The sequence below is a fragment of the Crinia signifera genome, chromosome 5 (assembly GCF_055691185.1).
Source record: "Crinia signifera chromosome 5, ASM5569118v1, whole genome shotgun sequence".
Taxonomy (NCBI): Eukaryota; Metazoa; Chordata; class Amphibia; order Anura; family Myobatrachidae; genus Crinia; species Crinia signifera.
In genome coordinates this window covers 153,612,912-153,627,710 of record NC_139221.1, presented here as the reverse complement: position 1 = coordinate 153,627,710, position 14,799 = coordinate 153,612,912, and the positions used below count along the sequence as shown (strand labels likewise).

General features: G+C 42.1%; 1 protein-coding gene across 4 annotated transcripts in view; it reads left to right on the top strand.

Annotated features, from left to right (window-relative positions):
- The window catches only part of ITPRID1 (ITPR interacting domain containing 1), a 204,643-nt gene that overhangs the window by 72,535 nt on the left and 117,309 nt on the right, over positions 1 to 14,799 (top strand). For 3 of the 4 annotated variants that reach the window (XM_083188123.1, XM_083188121.1, XM_083188122.1), the window contains 2 exons: positions 7,244 to 7,446; positions 12,192 to 12,730. In XM_083188123.1, the coding sequence (XP_083044249.1) occupies positions 7,244 to 7,446; positions 12,192 to 12,730 (742 nt within the window). The remainder of the gene's footprint in view (positions 1 to 7,243; positions 7,447 to 12,191; positions 12,731 to 14,799) is intronic. The other variant, XM_083188124.1, reaches the window with a different exon arrangement.

Genomic DNA, 14,799 nt, shown 5'->3' with positions numbered 1-14,799 from the left:
AGAGTTGGAATTAAAATATTCCATGCTCTATCCGTCTAAACTGAGAGTGATAGCGGATGGGGCTACGAAATTTTTTTTCACTCCCGGGGAGGCGGCAAGGTGGCTTGATGCCACTTATCCGGGCAGGAAACAGGTGGCACTGAGCTAAAACCTTTAAATGAAATGTCCTGTTTATATTGTGGCAACATTTTGCATTTGTTTGCTTCAGCTTATCTCTCCTTTTTGAATAGAGAGAATTCTTGTGGCTAACCCTAAGGTTATCAACTGCTTTGGCAGTGCTTGGTACAAGTTGTGCTTGCAATATAAGGTCTGTAGGTAAATAACGTGGGGGTTTTGGAGTTAGATTATTGTAATTCTGTGTTGGGCGGCGGGGGTGCACGGGGGAGGGCGGGGGTATATCTCTTTGGTGGCCATTAGTTGATTGCTCTAGGAGGCTACTGTAACTTGAGATAGCTTAAAGGGGTGATTTGTGAGGAGTGTGGGTAGGGTTATAGGTATGCCAAGGGAACTGGTTATACAGGGTGGGGGTGGGGGGCGGGGAGGGATGGGTGTCTACGTTTGTTTTTGTTTTTGTGTATGTCCGTTCACAGCAAAATTCAGCAGAACTCGTTCCATATATTGGCACCTCAAGGGCCTAGAAAATTGGCTAACATGCCGGCAGCCTATGAAATATGAACCCAATGCTGGTCCACTGCTTATACATCAAAGAAAATGGCCCATCGGTAAAATCTGGTCCGCGGCCCTATTGGTCAAACTATTGTTTTTTTCAGGAAATATGGGTGTTAGGTGGATCCCTTGTGCAGATTAAATGGTTAAATTCTTGACCTGGAATGTCAGAGGTCTGAACTGTAGGGTAAAAAGGGCTTTGGTCTTGAAACAGTGCAGGAGTTTGGACTCTGATATTATTTGCTTGCAGGAGACCCACCTGCCTAAAGAGCGATTGGGTTCTTTAAAACGTCCCTGGATAGGGCATAGTTTCCATGCCCCCTTCTCTTCTTCTTCTCGGGGGGTTGCCTTGTTAGTTAAGAAATCAGTGGTTTTTGATAAAGGCTCAGTGAAGATCGATCCCGGGGGAAGATATATCTTTTTGGAGTGTGCAATTGACCATGTGCGATTCTGTATCCTCACAGTATATATCCCACCCCCGTTCTCATACGATGTGGTGAGAATGGCGGTGGAATTTGCAGCATCTTTTCCGGACAATATAGTGATTTGCTTGGGGGATTTTAATAAGGTACCTCAGCCTCACCTGGACAGATGGTATAGGCCTGATAAAGTAAGTCCTAGGGAAAGCAATAAATTTTCTGAGTTCATAGAGGAGATAGGGTGGAAGGATCCCTGGAGAATCAGGAACCCAGATTGTCAGCAGTTTTCCTGTTACTCTTCTTCCCATAGAGTGTTCTCAAGGATCGATTTGATTCTGGTCTCTGAGAATGCCCTTACCAAAATTAGGCATGTAGACTATAGGGCTCGGGGGATCTCAGATCATTCCCCGGTTATTATGGAGATTGATCTAGAGATCCAGACAGGGTTCAGATATTGGAAACTGCAGGCATATTGGCTACAACAAATGGGGGAACAGGGGGAGATGGAGAAAATGATAGTTGAATTTTTTGTAGGAAATGATGGGTCCTCTACAAATCTTGTTGTGTGGGACGCCTTTAAGGCATATTTAAGGGGGGTGTTTATCAAAAAGATAGCCTTCCTGAAGTTGTCTAGTAGAAAGAGGGCAGGCGAACTGGAAGAGAAAATGATTAGTCTTGAAAACACCTTCCTGTCTAATAAGACAGATTCAGCAAGGTTGCTGTGGCTGGCTGCCCAAAAAGAGTGGGTGGAGTTTCTCCAAGAGGTAACTTGCCGACGGCTTACCTCAGGGTCAAACAGGTGGTACGCTGAATCGGATCGGACTGGGAAATTCCTGGCACACATTATGAAACAAGAGAGCCCCTCTAATATTATTCCCCTGATCAGGCTAGAAACGGGCCAAGAGGTCACCAATACCCCTAAAATATCAGAACTTTTTTCTACACACTTTGAAGAGGTATATAGGTCTAAACTAAGTCGCAGTAATGAAGAAATTTGTCAATATCTGGCAGGCTTGGAACTCCCAAATCTGCTCTCCTCCTCAAGAGATATATTGGAGGCCCCCCTGACAGTGGAGGAAGTAATCGCGGCGATTAACTCCCTTCCAGGGGGTAAAGCCCCTGGCCTTGATGGCCTCCCTGGGGAGGTGTACCAGAAATACATTGGGAAGCTGGGTCCTCAGTTGCTGAGGGTTTTTCAATGTATGGAAAAAGAGGAGTGTATACCGCAGTCTTTGACAGAGGCTGCAATTATTATGATCCCCAAAAGTGGCAAAGATCTGACACGAGTTGACTCGTACAGGCCTATATCTTTGATAACATCAGATGCAAAGATATATGCTAAGATATTGGCAACTAGGCTTCAGAGAGTAGTAGATCAGGTGGTCCATCCCGACCAAACGGGCTTCATGGAAGGGAAGTCGACCATGATTAATCTCCGTAGAGCATATACTTATCTCCAGACCGAGGAGCTGAGGGGGTCGGATGCAGTGCTCGCGTCATTTGACGCGAACAAGGCATTCGACTCAGTCGAATGGCCTTTCCTGTGGAAAACTCTGCAGGCCTTGGGGTTTGGGGAAAAGTTTATAAAACGGATCTCACTGTTGTATCAAAACCCAAGGGCTCGAGTGACCATCAATGGGTTCACATCCCCCTCTTTCTCTCTCTCCAGAGGGACCCGCCAGGGTTGCCCTCTATCCCCTCTGCTGTTTGCAGTCGTGGTAGAGCCCCTGGCGTGTGCACTGAGATCAGCCCTGGGGGGCGAGAATGGGGGAGGGGGACCTAGCAGGAACCTAGTTTCGTTATATGCAGATGATCTGCTGGTGGGTCTATCAATGCCTGGGGACTTATCGGTGGTAATGCAACTCATACAAGAGTTTGGGGGATATTCCGGCCTCTCAATGAACTGGGATAAATCCAACTATATCCAGCTGGGAATTGAGGGTGCAATGAGCCTAGTGCCTGTAGGACAGTTAAAGAGGGTGGAAAAATTCAGATACTTGGGTATCTTATTTACCAGAAACTCAGGAGACTTTATCTCCCAAAATATAATTCCATATATTAGTTTATTAAAATCCAAATGCCGTAGTTGGTCCAGACTTCAGATATCTCAAATAGGACGGGTTAATTTGGTCAAAATGGCATTATTGCCTAAATTTTTGTATATAGTACAACATTCTCCAGTTTTTATTGGGGATGAGCACTTTAGGAAGATCAAGAGCATAGTATCCTCATTTATCTGGCGGGATAAAATCCCTAGAGTAAAAATGGATGTTATGAGTCGGGATAGAGATAAAGGGGGTATGGCCCTTCCGGATTTCAAAATATATTATATGGCCGCTCAGATGGTTCAAATATGTGCCTGGGTAAGGTCTGGAGAAGACTCAGCCGAGTTGCGAAGCCTTGTGGAGTGTGTGGATCCTGACTATACACCTCTTCAGAGATTGTTTGTGAGGGGGCTCCGGAGGGATCTCCCTCCTATAATCAGCCAAGCGGTTAAAATCTGGAGATGGTCTTGTAAACTAACAAAAGCAGTTGGTCTCGATCCGGACACTCCAATTCTTTCGCTAACAGGTATGGGGGACCTCAAGGAACAACAAGGAGGGTTAGTGTGGAACACCTACGGGGCCAATACTTTGGGCCATTGGTGTCAGGGAGGGGAGCTGAAATCATTTTCCCAGTTGCAGGCAGAATTTAGTATTCCCAAGGCAGTCTTTTTCAGATATCTTCAAGTAAGGAGTGCTATGAATGTAGGGGGCAAATCCACCAGGTGGGAGGTGGTGGAGGCTCCGTGCAAATCCTTCATTAAACAACTAGCGAAGGGCAAGCGCTTGTCTAAAATGTATCACTATCTACATTCATTTGTTCAGGCTGAGGATTTAAGGGTTCTACGGGAAAAATGGACCAAGGACATCCCCCAGCTAGATGAAACAGGCTGGAGGGTCGCCTTGGATGGCCCACGTCAGGCAACAAACTTAATGCGGACTCAACAGGTCCAATTCAATATTCTGCATAGGACCTATGTAACACCTGTCAGACTTAAAAAATTTGCTGGGGGTGGGTCTGATAGATGCCCGAAATGTGGAGAAGGGGATGCCACTCTCGACCATTTGCTGTGGAGTTGTAAGATGGTTAGCAGGTTTTGGGATGATATAATTGAAACTTTGGTCTTGATTGGTGTCCCTCGAAATGCCCTAAATAAACTGAATTTGGTCCTTGGGATATGGGCAGAAGGGACAGTCCCCCGGGAAATGAAACAGATGGCAAAAAACCTAGCGGCTCTAGCGAAGGTAATTATCGCACGTAGGTGGATGTCCCCTTTGGGACCCCTCCATGGGGAATGGGTTAATTTAGTTAACCAGACTAGTGAACATGAAAAGTACGTGTATGCATCCCGGGGTTCGAGTACTAAATATCTGGGTATATGGGGATATTGGAACCGGTCAGTAGACTATAGGGTCAATATCAGAGAGAGGGAGATTGTATAAGCACTGGTTTAGGGATCAAATTTAAATAATGTAATATTATAGTTGCAGATGTACATATGAGGAGATTTCCTCTCTTACACAGAATAAGGTATAATAAACTCACTAGTAATAGGGGAAAGAATAGAAGGGGAGGGTAGAGGGGTGGGGGGAAGGTGGGGGCGAGCGGGGTAGGGAAGAAAAAGGAGAGATAAAGGGAAGGAATTTACTTGTTTTCACTGTTATTTCACAAGATATTTCTACAGTAGGCACGTGATTTGAAATAGGTCCACATTTAAGCGCTAGAGGTGACTCTAGTGAAAATTGATGTAGATAGTATATATACACGGAGATGTCTTTGACACTCTAAGATACATTTAGTAATTTTGGAGTACAATTTAATTGATAGCTCAGCAAAATGGGTGTTTTATTTCTTATTTCTTTTTTTTTTTTTTTTTTTTTTTTCCTTTTTCTTCCTTTTTTTTTCATTTTCCTCTTTTTTGGCTGATTTTGTGTGGATATATATAATTCGATATTTAGGATATATACTCTCTGGATTGAGTGACTCTTTGGGTTTAATACGGTATACTACCCAAGGGATAGGGCCGGGACTATAGCTAGTAGGTTTTTTTTTTTTTTTTTTTTTACTGTCAATGGTGGAGTACGGTCTATGAACAAGTGGAGAGGCTTAATAAATAGGCCGTGGGGGCCTGGGTTGGGCTTTTTGGAGAGGAGAATGGACGGGGGGATGGCAAGGGGGCTGTGTGCAATGGGCCAGGGGACATTGTTATAGATAAAGCTGAGTGGTCCTTAGGGTGGGAAATATCTTTTTATGGTTTTTTTTTCTTTTTTTTTTGGGGAGTTCTGCTGTGAACGTGTCTATGTGTATTTTGTGTTATGTTACATGAGGTACTGTTTTTTAAGTAATGAATTGTGTAAAGTGAGTACTACGTTGGTACTAAATGTAACTGTGTGTTTTGTATTGTTTTATATTGAAAATTAAATAAAAACGTAATTTAAAAAAAAAAAAAAATTATTGCTCACAAATACCTACTGTTCTTTTTGGAAATTGATCTATGCCTCTATACCTACTGCTACTGCTGTTTGATGCACTTAAACCATAAATGTTGATGTAGCGAGGGCATAGTGGGACGGAGGGCATAGTGAGATGCAAAGCAGTAGGAGGGCATAGTGAGATGCAGTGAAGTAGGGACAGTATAGTGAGATGCAGGGTGGTATGATGGGATAGTGAGTCACAGGGGAGGGAGGGCATAGCTGCCATTGTTGCCTAGCAGTAAATCTGCCACTGATTATCATGTCTCAAATGCTGCAACATTCTCATCACTGCCCTCCCATGCTCCCAGCTCGCTCCCCTCCAGCCCGTAACTCTGCAGCTAGATCTATCTTCCTCTCAGATCGCTACACTTTTGCCAAGACCCTTCAAGAAAATTTGCACTGGTTCTAATCCCACTACAGAATCCTCTTTAAGATCCTCACACTTACATACAAGCCCTTCTCTAACTTCAGTGCTCCTTACATCTTCAACCTCATTTCCCTACATACAGATGTGTCCACATACATCTTGCCTTTTTTTCTCAATTGGTCACAACATGTAAAACACGGCTTAGCTGTTTTTCCAAATGTAGCAAGTGGATGGATTCTGAAAGTTGTTTACAGCAGTAGTATTTGTATAAAGAAATAGATTACAGGTGGAAATTCTTTGAAAAATCACAGTGTGACTTTTGCAGAGTCCAAGGTGTGCCAAATTGTGCCATACATGGCGCAGTAAAACCAAGATGTATATGGACACATTTCTTTGGTCAGCCAATGACCAAAGACTCTCCTCTACCCTAGTCACTGCATCCCATGAGTGCCAAATGTTGCCAGTGCTGCCCAGATTCCCTGCATTGAGCTGTCTTGCTTTATTAGACTCTCCCCGACCTTGCAAAAGCTTCAAATTGGCACCGAAAACCCATCCATTCATCAAGTATATACTTCTGCCTAACCTAGTACCAAGGCTGCTCTCCTTACCTGCCACCTAATTTTTTGGCCATCCCTGCCATGCTCACTTCCTTCCCTCAGGCCTCCTTGCCTGCACCTCATGTCACATGTCTGTATCCCCTTCCCTCTAGATAGTAAGGTCCTTTGAGCAGGGTTCTCTTCTCTCCTGTTCTTGCTGTCTTCTTCTCTCACACTGCAATTACAGCTCTCTCCTACACAATGCTTGACTTTGCCTGCATATCTTCTCACTCATAATCAGCCCCTGGTAGTACACAGACAACTCCTTTGCTTCCCTACATCCCAGCTTTATTGCATACTGAGAGTTGTGCTGCTAATTATTATCTGTGCTCTGTTTAATTTTTCTGTTACTGCAATGTCAGGTTCTGTGTACCCTGTATTGTTCTGTATGCCGTACGTACGGTGCTGCAGACCACTTGTGACACCTTATACATAGAATATAGTAATAATAATAGTAATAATAATAATTAATCCTTGATGTCTTTATTTATGTCTAATTTACCTAAAGAAAGACTGTATTTCACTTGTATTATTTCATTTTAAACGTACAGCCTTATTATTACAGTACAGTTCTACAGTGCGGACTCTGGAGACAAAGGAAAAGTTGTATTTTGGTAGAACTACCTATTCCTTTAAGGAATTACACTGATTTTAATTATAGTATGTTTTTTCTTAAAGCATCTCGGAAATGCTCAAATTATGTGAAGCCGACCCAGTTGATCTCCTTATTGATCTAGGATTTGGCATTGATGAACCTGATCTATGTACCAAAATCCCATTACGTTTCATCATGACACCTTCTGAAGCAAGAGGAATCAACATGCGAGTCTTCTTGGAGACCCAGAAGAAGCGTATGGAAATTGAGAATCCTAATTTGTGTGGTGAGTTCTTTCACACAGTAATGTATAATTACATTAAAGGGCTGATCATGGCAGAGGTGGATATCTGGGAGGCAATGGAGTCATCTCCCGCCGGTCTCCTGCTCCCAAGGGGGCACCTCTCCTCCCCTGCAAGTATGAAGTTAATTGAAAGCCGTCAATATCGCTTCTGTAGCTGTCTCCCCTTCCTAGCAGGACTCTCTTTATTTTAAACATAATAAACATAACATACATGCATACATACATGCATAATATATTTATTGAAGGTGGTGTGTGTGTGTGTGTGTGTGTGTGTGTGTGTATGTGTGTGTGGGGGGGCACCAATATTTATCTTGCCTACAGGACAACTGGACGATGGGAAAAGTCCAGGATCTCAGTCAGAGGATGGAGATTTCCTGACCACACAGCTTGCTGATAGTGTCATTAATGATCAGATATGGTGTCCTTGGAAGCAGCTCTGATCAGTAATGAATGCAGGAGGTATGACGCTTCCTGCTGCATTACCATATTAGAGTTACAGCTGCTGATTTGCTGTAAGCAGCAGTGACAGCTATGCCAACCAAACCTGAATTAGGCCAATAGTTAAATTCTTGACTGCATGGAAATCAATGCATGCTTGCTCCTGAGCCAATCAAATAAGATTGTCAGTCACTGTCATCACCAATCCTCATTTAAAGGAAACTGCTCCTTCACTGATTTAAATGGACCTGAATTAATTTAAGTTCATTGTTTAATTTGTATTTACACATAGCAAAATTCTTCACCAAGTCTACATGAACATACCACATCCTTACAAGAATAAAATAATTGGCACAAAATGCCCAATAAATCATTTACACTAATGTGATGTTGAACCACCCCGCAAACAATAAAAATCAGAACACAATTATGTGGAACCATCCCCTAAACATAAAAAAAAAACTGACAATTACATTGTGTTTTGATTTTTAACGTTCAATCTAATGTAATTGTCTGTTTTTTTAATGTTTGGGGGATGGTTCCACATAATTGTGTTCTGATTTTTATTGTTCAATCTAATTACTGTATGTTGAAAAGCCCTCCAAAATTGAAATGCCCATATCAATCTTAAAAGTAAACTTTTCACACAAAATAATAATAATAATAGTAATAATAATAATAATATAGAAACATACTGTAATATCTGTGTATGCAGTAGCAATATAAAGAGCACAGATAAATGAAAGTGGAACATCATTTGTAATCAGCCAAGCGTTGCTCTAGAATTGGTAATTATTGTTCCTCATTTTCATCATACAGTACTGTACTGTACAGTACTGTATGCTACTCTAAATCTATCTGCATACATTAGAATGCCTCTTTACTCCCCTGTACCTACTTTCAATCACAAGTTGATGCAAATACCAGAATTTCTCAAATCTGCAATGTAGGACAATTTCATCTTGCACCTCTTAATTTCTGGATCGTGATGCAGGGGTGGTCAGTCTTATGGATTGGTTATAAGAGTGGTGCGGGCAAATCACTGACAACATCTGCGTAAAGAGACACTCAACCACTACACACTTCAGATGGGTCCACAAACTGCATGTCTAACAACAACTTCAATTGTTTTTTCAGTATCCACAAATGAGTTTGGGTGTCACATGGCCTGATTCAGAGATTAATGCTATGTTGATGTACGCAGAGGATTAGGTCCACCAGGTACTGGGGTGCCGGCAGGTCTTAAGGTGGGCAAGGAAAACCCAGGACTGGAGTCAGACTGGGACAGAAAAGGAAGGACCAGACGCACAAGACAAACAATAGACACTTAGCAAACTGCTGTGTATGACCAGCACTGGACCACCGTAGTGGATGGTGCACACTAGAGTCACTGTACCATAGATGTTATAAGTACAGGGCAGTGAACTGCAATGGCAAGTTGTTTATCGATGCAAACACTGTAGCACCTGAGTACAATATGAGCAGACAAATGTACAGATACAGAATGCAATCAATACCGGCTACAAGCACATAGACAAGCAGGCTGGTAGGCGGCGTAATCGCTAATAGTGACACAGCAATGGTAAACAAACAATCAGACAGACAGGCTCCAATAGAGCAACACAGACAGACATTCAGCAGGACCAGACTGTGGGGAAGTTCTGGTTACAGACAGACAAAGGGGTGAAAACACAGGTACATAAACAGAAGCTCTTAATAGAGCCAGTATAGGCTGGAAAACCCAGAACCAGGCACTTGCAGGGAAATATCAAGCTTAGAGAATCAAAGGCTAGTCAAGATAGTACAGGATTATCAGTATAACCAGCACAGAGTTTAGGGTAGACTGTGTAATATATGGAACAATATCCAATCAGAACAGCTGGAATAGACAAGCCCCCTAAATGAGGAAAGTCCCTGCAGGTGAGCAGCCTGACACACAAGGCAGAGTGCTAATTGCCTAATTTTGTGACAGATGAACTGAACACAGAACAAATACATGTGTCAGGCTGCATTTACACAGATTCGCCAGAGGAGGCTCGTAACAGTACCCCGCTCTTGATGAGGGGTCAAGGGACTCCAAAATCCAGGTTTTCCTCAACAAGGGATACAACAGAAAACCTGGCATGTAGTACAAACAACAAAGACGAGACAAATAGAAAGAAGCTGTGGCTGCAGCTTGTAACAGTAAGTGTTGGACTTGCACTGCTATGATTGCGGTTGCAGAGACGATTTTATATTCAAAGTGATTGGAAGTCAGGGACCATCTGTGCACAAGCAGAGAATGCCAAATTCTTCCATACACAGTTACTGTGTACTACAGTACATCGCAGCTGTTCCGACATCCCTGAATCAGGCCCTCAGTTCACACATATGTACACCAGGGAAAAGCTTTATAGTGGCATTTGCATAAACGGACAGTCATATGGTCAAATGAAATATACTTTGTGCATTGCTATCCCCTTTTTTATTTACTTTGAGCTTTATTAGACTTGTGTGCATTTCCGTCGCAACATCTTTTCCTAGTTGCTTAAAAAATGTAAAACGGATGTTTGACTGGATTTGCATTCCTGATAAACAGAGACGGCATCTTTGCATGTCTATATTGGATTTGTTGCAGTATCATAAACTGTTTTAGCTTGAAGAATTTAAAACTGCAGCTTATGTTGGGTACAGAAGTATTGTGATTTGAGAATTCCTGCTACACCATTGCGTCACAAAGCGGAATCAAAAAGCTGCCGAGATGGAAATTCTCCTGAAATGTCACCACATTGAAGGGAACAATAAAAAAATGAATTGGAACTTTTTCTTTCACTCCCAAAAATACGTATTATATAGGCAATGCAAGGAATAAAATAAATACAAAACTGTGTGATTTTTTTCAAGTCTTAACAGGTTAAATAACACTGGGCGATGATGTGGATTTATACTATTTCTGAAAGTGTTGGATTGAAATGGGGACACACTACTCACTGGGCTTTATTCTGGTTCAATCTTAGAGGCAAATTCCTTCTCAAATGGACAAAACCATGTGCACTGCATGGGGGGCAGATTTGGGTGGGGTTTTCCTTCAAAGAGAGATCTATATTGCAGTGTAAAAATAAAGCAATCAGCATTTTCCCTGCACAGAAACAAAATAACTCACCCAAATCTAATTCTCTCTGCACATGTTACATCTGCCCCCATGCAGTGCACATGGTTTTGTCCATTTGAGAAGGAATTTGCCTCTGAGAATGAACCAGAATAAGGCCCACTGTGTGTACCTCCACACACAATCCTCCATACACACAGTGAGTGATGTATGCCCATTTCAATCCAAAGTGCCACCCAAAGTGGCAAGCAGGCTTCTCCCAGATAGGAGACTTAATAAGTAGGCAAGTTGTGACTATATATAGTTCTAAAATATTATGTACATTTTACCTATACAGTCTTCACTTGAGTGCATCTAAATATAGTTCTAAATAAATAAGAAGTAGATTCTGATTGGTTGCCCATAGCAACATCAAATGTGATATAGAAGTCCCCTTTGAGTATATTCAGCACCCATTTCAGTCCCACTCTGTGAATACACACCCAAACCACGCTCTAACTGTATTTTGGCTGTGATTGCATGTCCACTGTGCAAAAAAAAAAAATGCAATTCAAGTTTCCATCTGACTCTGAATAAATGTTATTTTGCATTCAGAAAAAAATCATTGAGAACAGAGCATCAAGCATAACGTGACCTTTATAGGTCAGCAGTAGGTTAATCTGTGGCTGTAAAGTCATTAATTGAGATCAAAGACATATCTGGGTTAATACAGTATACTGCCTTACCAAGCCTGACATACTGCAGGGCCTAATTCATCAGGGATGCTACTTTGAGAATTCTCATCTTCCATTTTGCGCAATTTTGCAATGGGCTTTCTTTCTTTCTGTGCCGTGACTTTTTGTTAGCATGGCAACTGCTTTTTATCTAAAGCTCCGTACACACGGAGCAATATGATCACTGAGCAGTATATTGCTCCGTGTTCCATTTTCATGAGTGACCAGAAATGGTCCCTGATAAGCACCTCAGGGATGGTCGCGGGAGTGCACTCCCAGCAACAGTCACTCTATACACACAGGGATATGGTCACTCAGCGACCATATCCCCAGCGATCATGGTTGAAATCACCCCGTGTGTATGGGGCTTAAGACTGATCATCAAGAAAGCATATTAAAGCAGTTATGGAAAGCAGTTGCTCGCCAGTTTCCCGAACTGAAAAATATCTATTTGTAAATATATATATTTTTTTATTATTATTCTTTAGGTCGTTTCCGTCAGCTGGAGGTCCTAGAGCAAGTGACAAGTGCCTTCTCCTCTTTACTAAGAGACGTTCACATCATTAAAAATGGTGAAGATCAGAAGGAAAAGTCAGTGACAACATCTACATTGACACAAGAAAAACGAAAAAGAATAAGACAGCTTCTCTGGAAATTTTCCAAACAGGTGAAAGTAGTTGATGCAAACCCAAGTCCATGTATAATTAAAGCACAACCGAATGAAAACCAAGAGCCTTTAAAAGACTCAAGCAACTTGGTTTTCCTAAACAGATTGCATAGTACGGATGAAACTTCCTTGGCAGCTTTGTCAAAGGACAAATTTCCAGATGGACATAATGGAGATGAACTTCCCCAAAGGCCAGAAACCCAGCTAACTTCACTTTCTACGCCTGTGAAACAATACAGTCTTCCTGACATGCCAGCCAAAGTCCGACCACTCAAGGTTTCCAAAGTTCTCGCTAAAGCATTGAAGAGAAAAACTGGTCGGCACAGACTCCAGACTCCAGAATCATTTGAAATTGAGGAGGTAATGTTTATGGCATGCTCTTACTAATACACCAGGGGTTCTGATCCTATATAAGCCTGGCACCAAGAATAATAGAACCAAAGAGTTTGGGCCACACAATATAATTTCATGTAATGTATAGAAAGGTGCTACATGGCTGTGATTATAGCATGGTGCAAACACAGATGTTCTATAACAATACATGCAGAACATGATATACAGTAAAATTGGTATTTAATATAAAACATGGAATGGCAATTACAATTGTAACTCTTTTTGATTCAAGAAGTTTTGTTGTTTTTTTACAGATACAAAGCAGGTATAGAATACCCAAGAAATAATAACATATGGACGTTTCATACAGTGGCGGTTTTTACCTATGGGTTGCAGGGCTGCAGCCCCCCCCCCCCCCCCCAGTTAGAATCTGCCACATTCTGTGAGACTGCACTGGCTTCACTGTGACTGGCAGTTACTTCCTATTGGAATTCCGACCTGCCAGTCACCAAGGCAGTCCCATTGAGAGGTGTTCTCTCCCTCCGGGATGCCTCTCTATGCGCAACTGTGGTGGAGCCCCTAAAGAATGGGTGTTCTGCACATGCGCAGTACCGCTGATCATACTGCACATGCGCCGGACCCAAACCATATATCAGTCTACGGGTCTGCACCCAAAGCATCCCCATAAAGGCTGGGGCCAGCTCATGCACAGTTCCGTAGAGTCTACTGCTCGGGACTCAGCACAAGCAGGTGGCGGCTGCGATGACAACCTGCAGGGACCGGCAGCACCGGAGGGAGGGGAGGGGGGACTGGCATTGCAGCAGCCCCTCAGTAGGAGCCAACACTGGTTACATATAAGATGCAAACATGTGATCCATGTCTTTTGTACATTTCCAGATTATAAATTGTAGCCATCAGAAGGTAGACATTTGCAACAATTCTAGTACCTTCAATTGTCTGTGAACATATAATCATAGTATAAGGCAAGAGAGAAACAACAAAGTTATAGGTTTCAAATAAACTTAGCAAATGCCATATTCATACAATTAAAACACCAGACAAGACAGAGAGGGTAGGAGAAGGTATACAAGGAATAAGCTATTTATAAAAATGAAAGTAAAAGGGGTGAGGGACAGGAAGTGTATATTTAAATAGTGGGCTATAACTGACCATAACCTTTGGACTAATATCTTGCATCCAAAGCTGTTAGTTGTAAAAGAAGAGAAATATCAACATTGGACGGAGCACTAGACCCTCAGTATACATATAGTGAAGGAAATAGTAGCTGAAACCAATGCATTTGATCCTATATGTAGAGTATAGGTGGACTAACAAACTTAGACAATTGGGGTAGGGAGGGTAATTTGAGACCTCAGAACCGGATCAAGAGAATCTATATATAGGTTCCATTTCTAAAGTATTTTATGGGGTGACTTTGATGAGTTTAATATCGCTGTACGTAGATCAAATAGAATAAGCTGAGACAATTAGACCTTGAGTTCAGAAATAGAAGGGGCCGAGGGTAGAATCCAATGGATGAGTATTACTTTTTTCACCAAGGTCAATATGATGGTAAGCAGAGGTATAATATGTTTAAGGCAGTTGCTTATGTTCCAGTTTTGGGTCAAGCCAAGCCAATGGGTCAGGTAAGAAATCTGTGGAGAACATATTGTTTACCAGACTTAAAACCTTGCACCAGAATTTCAGTATCTTGTTGCACGCCCAAAGACAATTAAATAATTATTCAGCATTTCCCTGAGGCTTCTGGAACCGTGTGTTTGGTTTAAGCAGGGGCATAGTAAAGGCGGTGTATGGTCTTAAAGTGGACCTCTTGAAGATACGTGGAATGTAATATTTTCATAATCGAGGAATAATTAGCTAATATCATTGTTGAGGAGGTAATTCCCGGTATATCCTCTGCCCACTTAGTAGATAAATTTGTTTGTGACGAGGAGTCTATTGGTGTGAGTATGATATCATTTATGTATGAAGTTTAAAAATTTTTGGGCTCTGGGATCATAAAGACAGGGGAGAGGGGGTCAGATGAGAGTGAAGATATAATGAGGGGGATCAGTGGGGTAACAAAATGTCTCGCT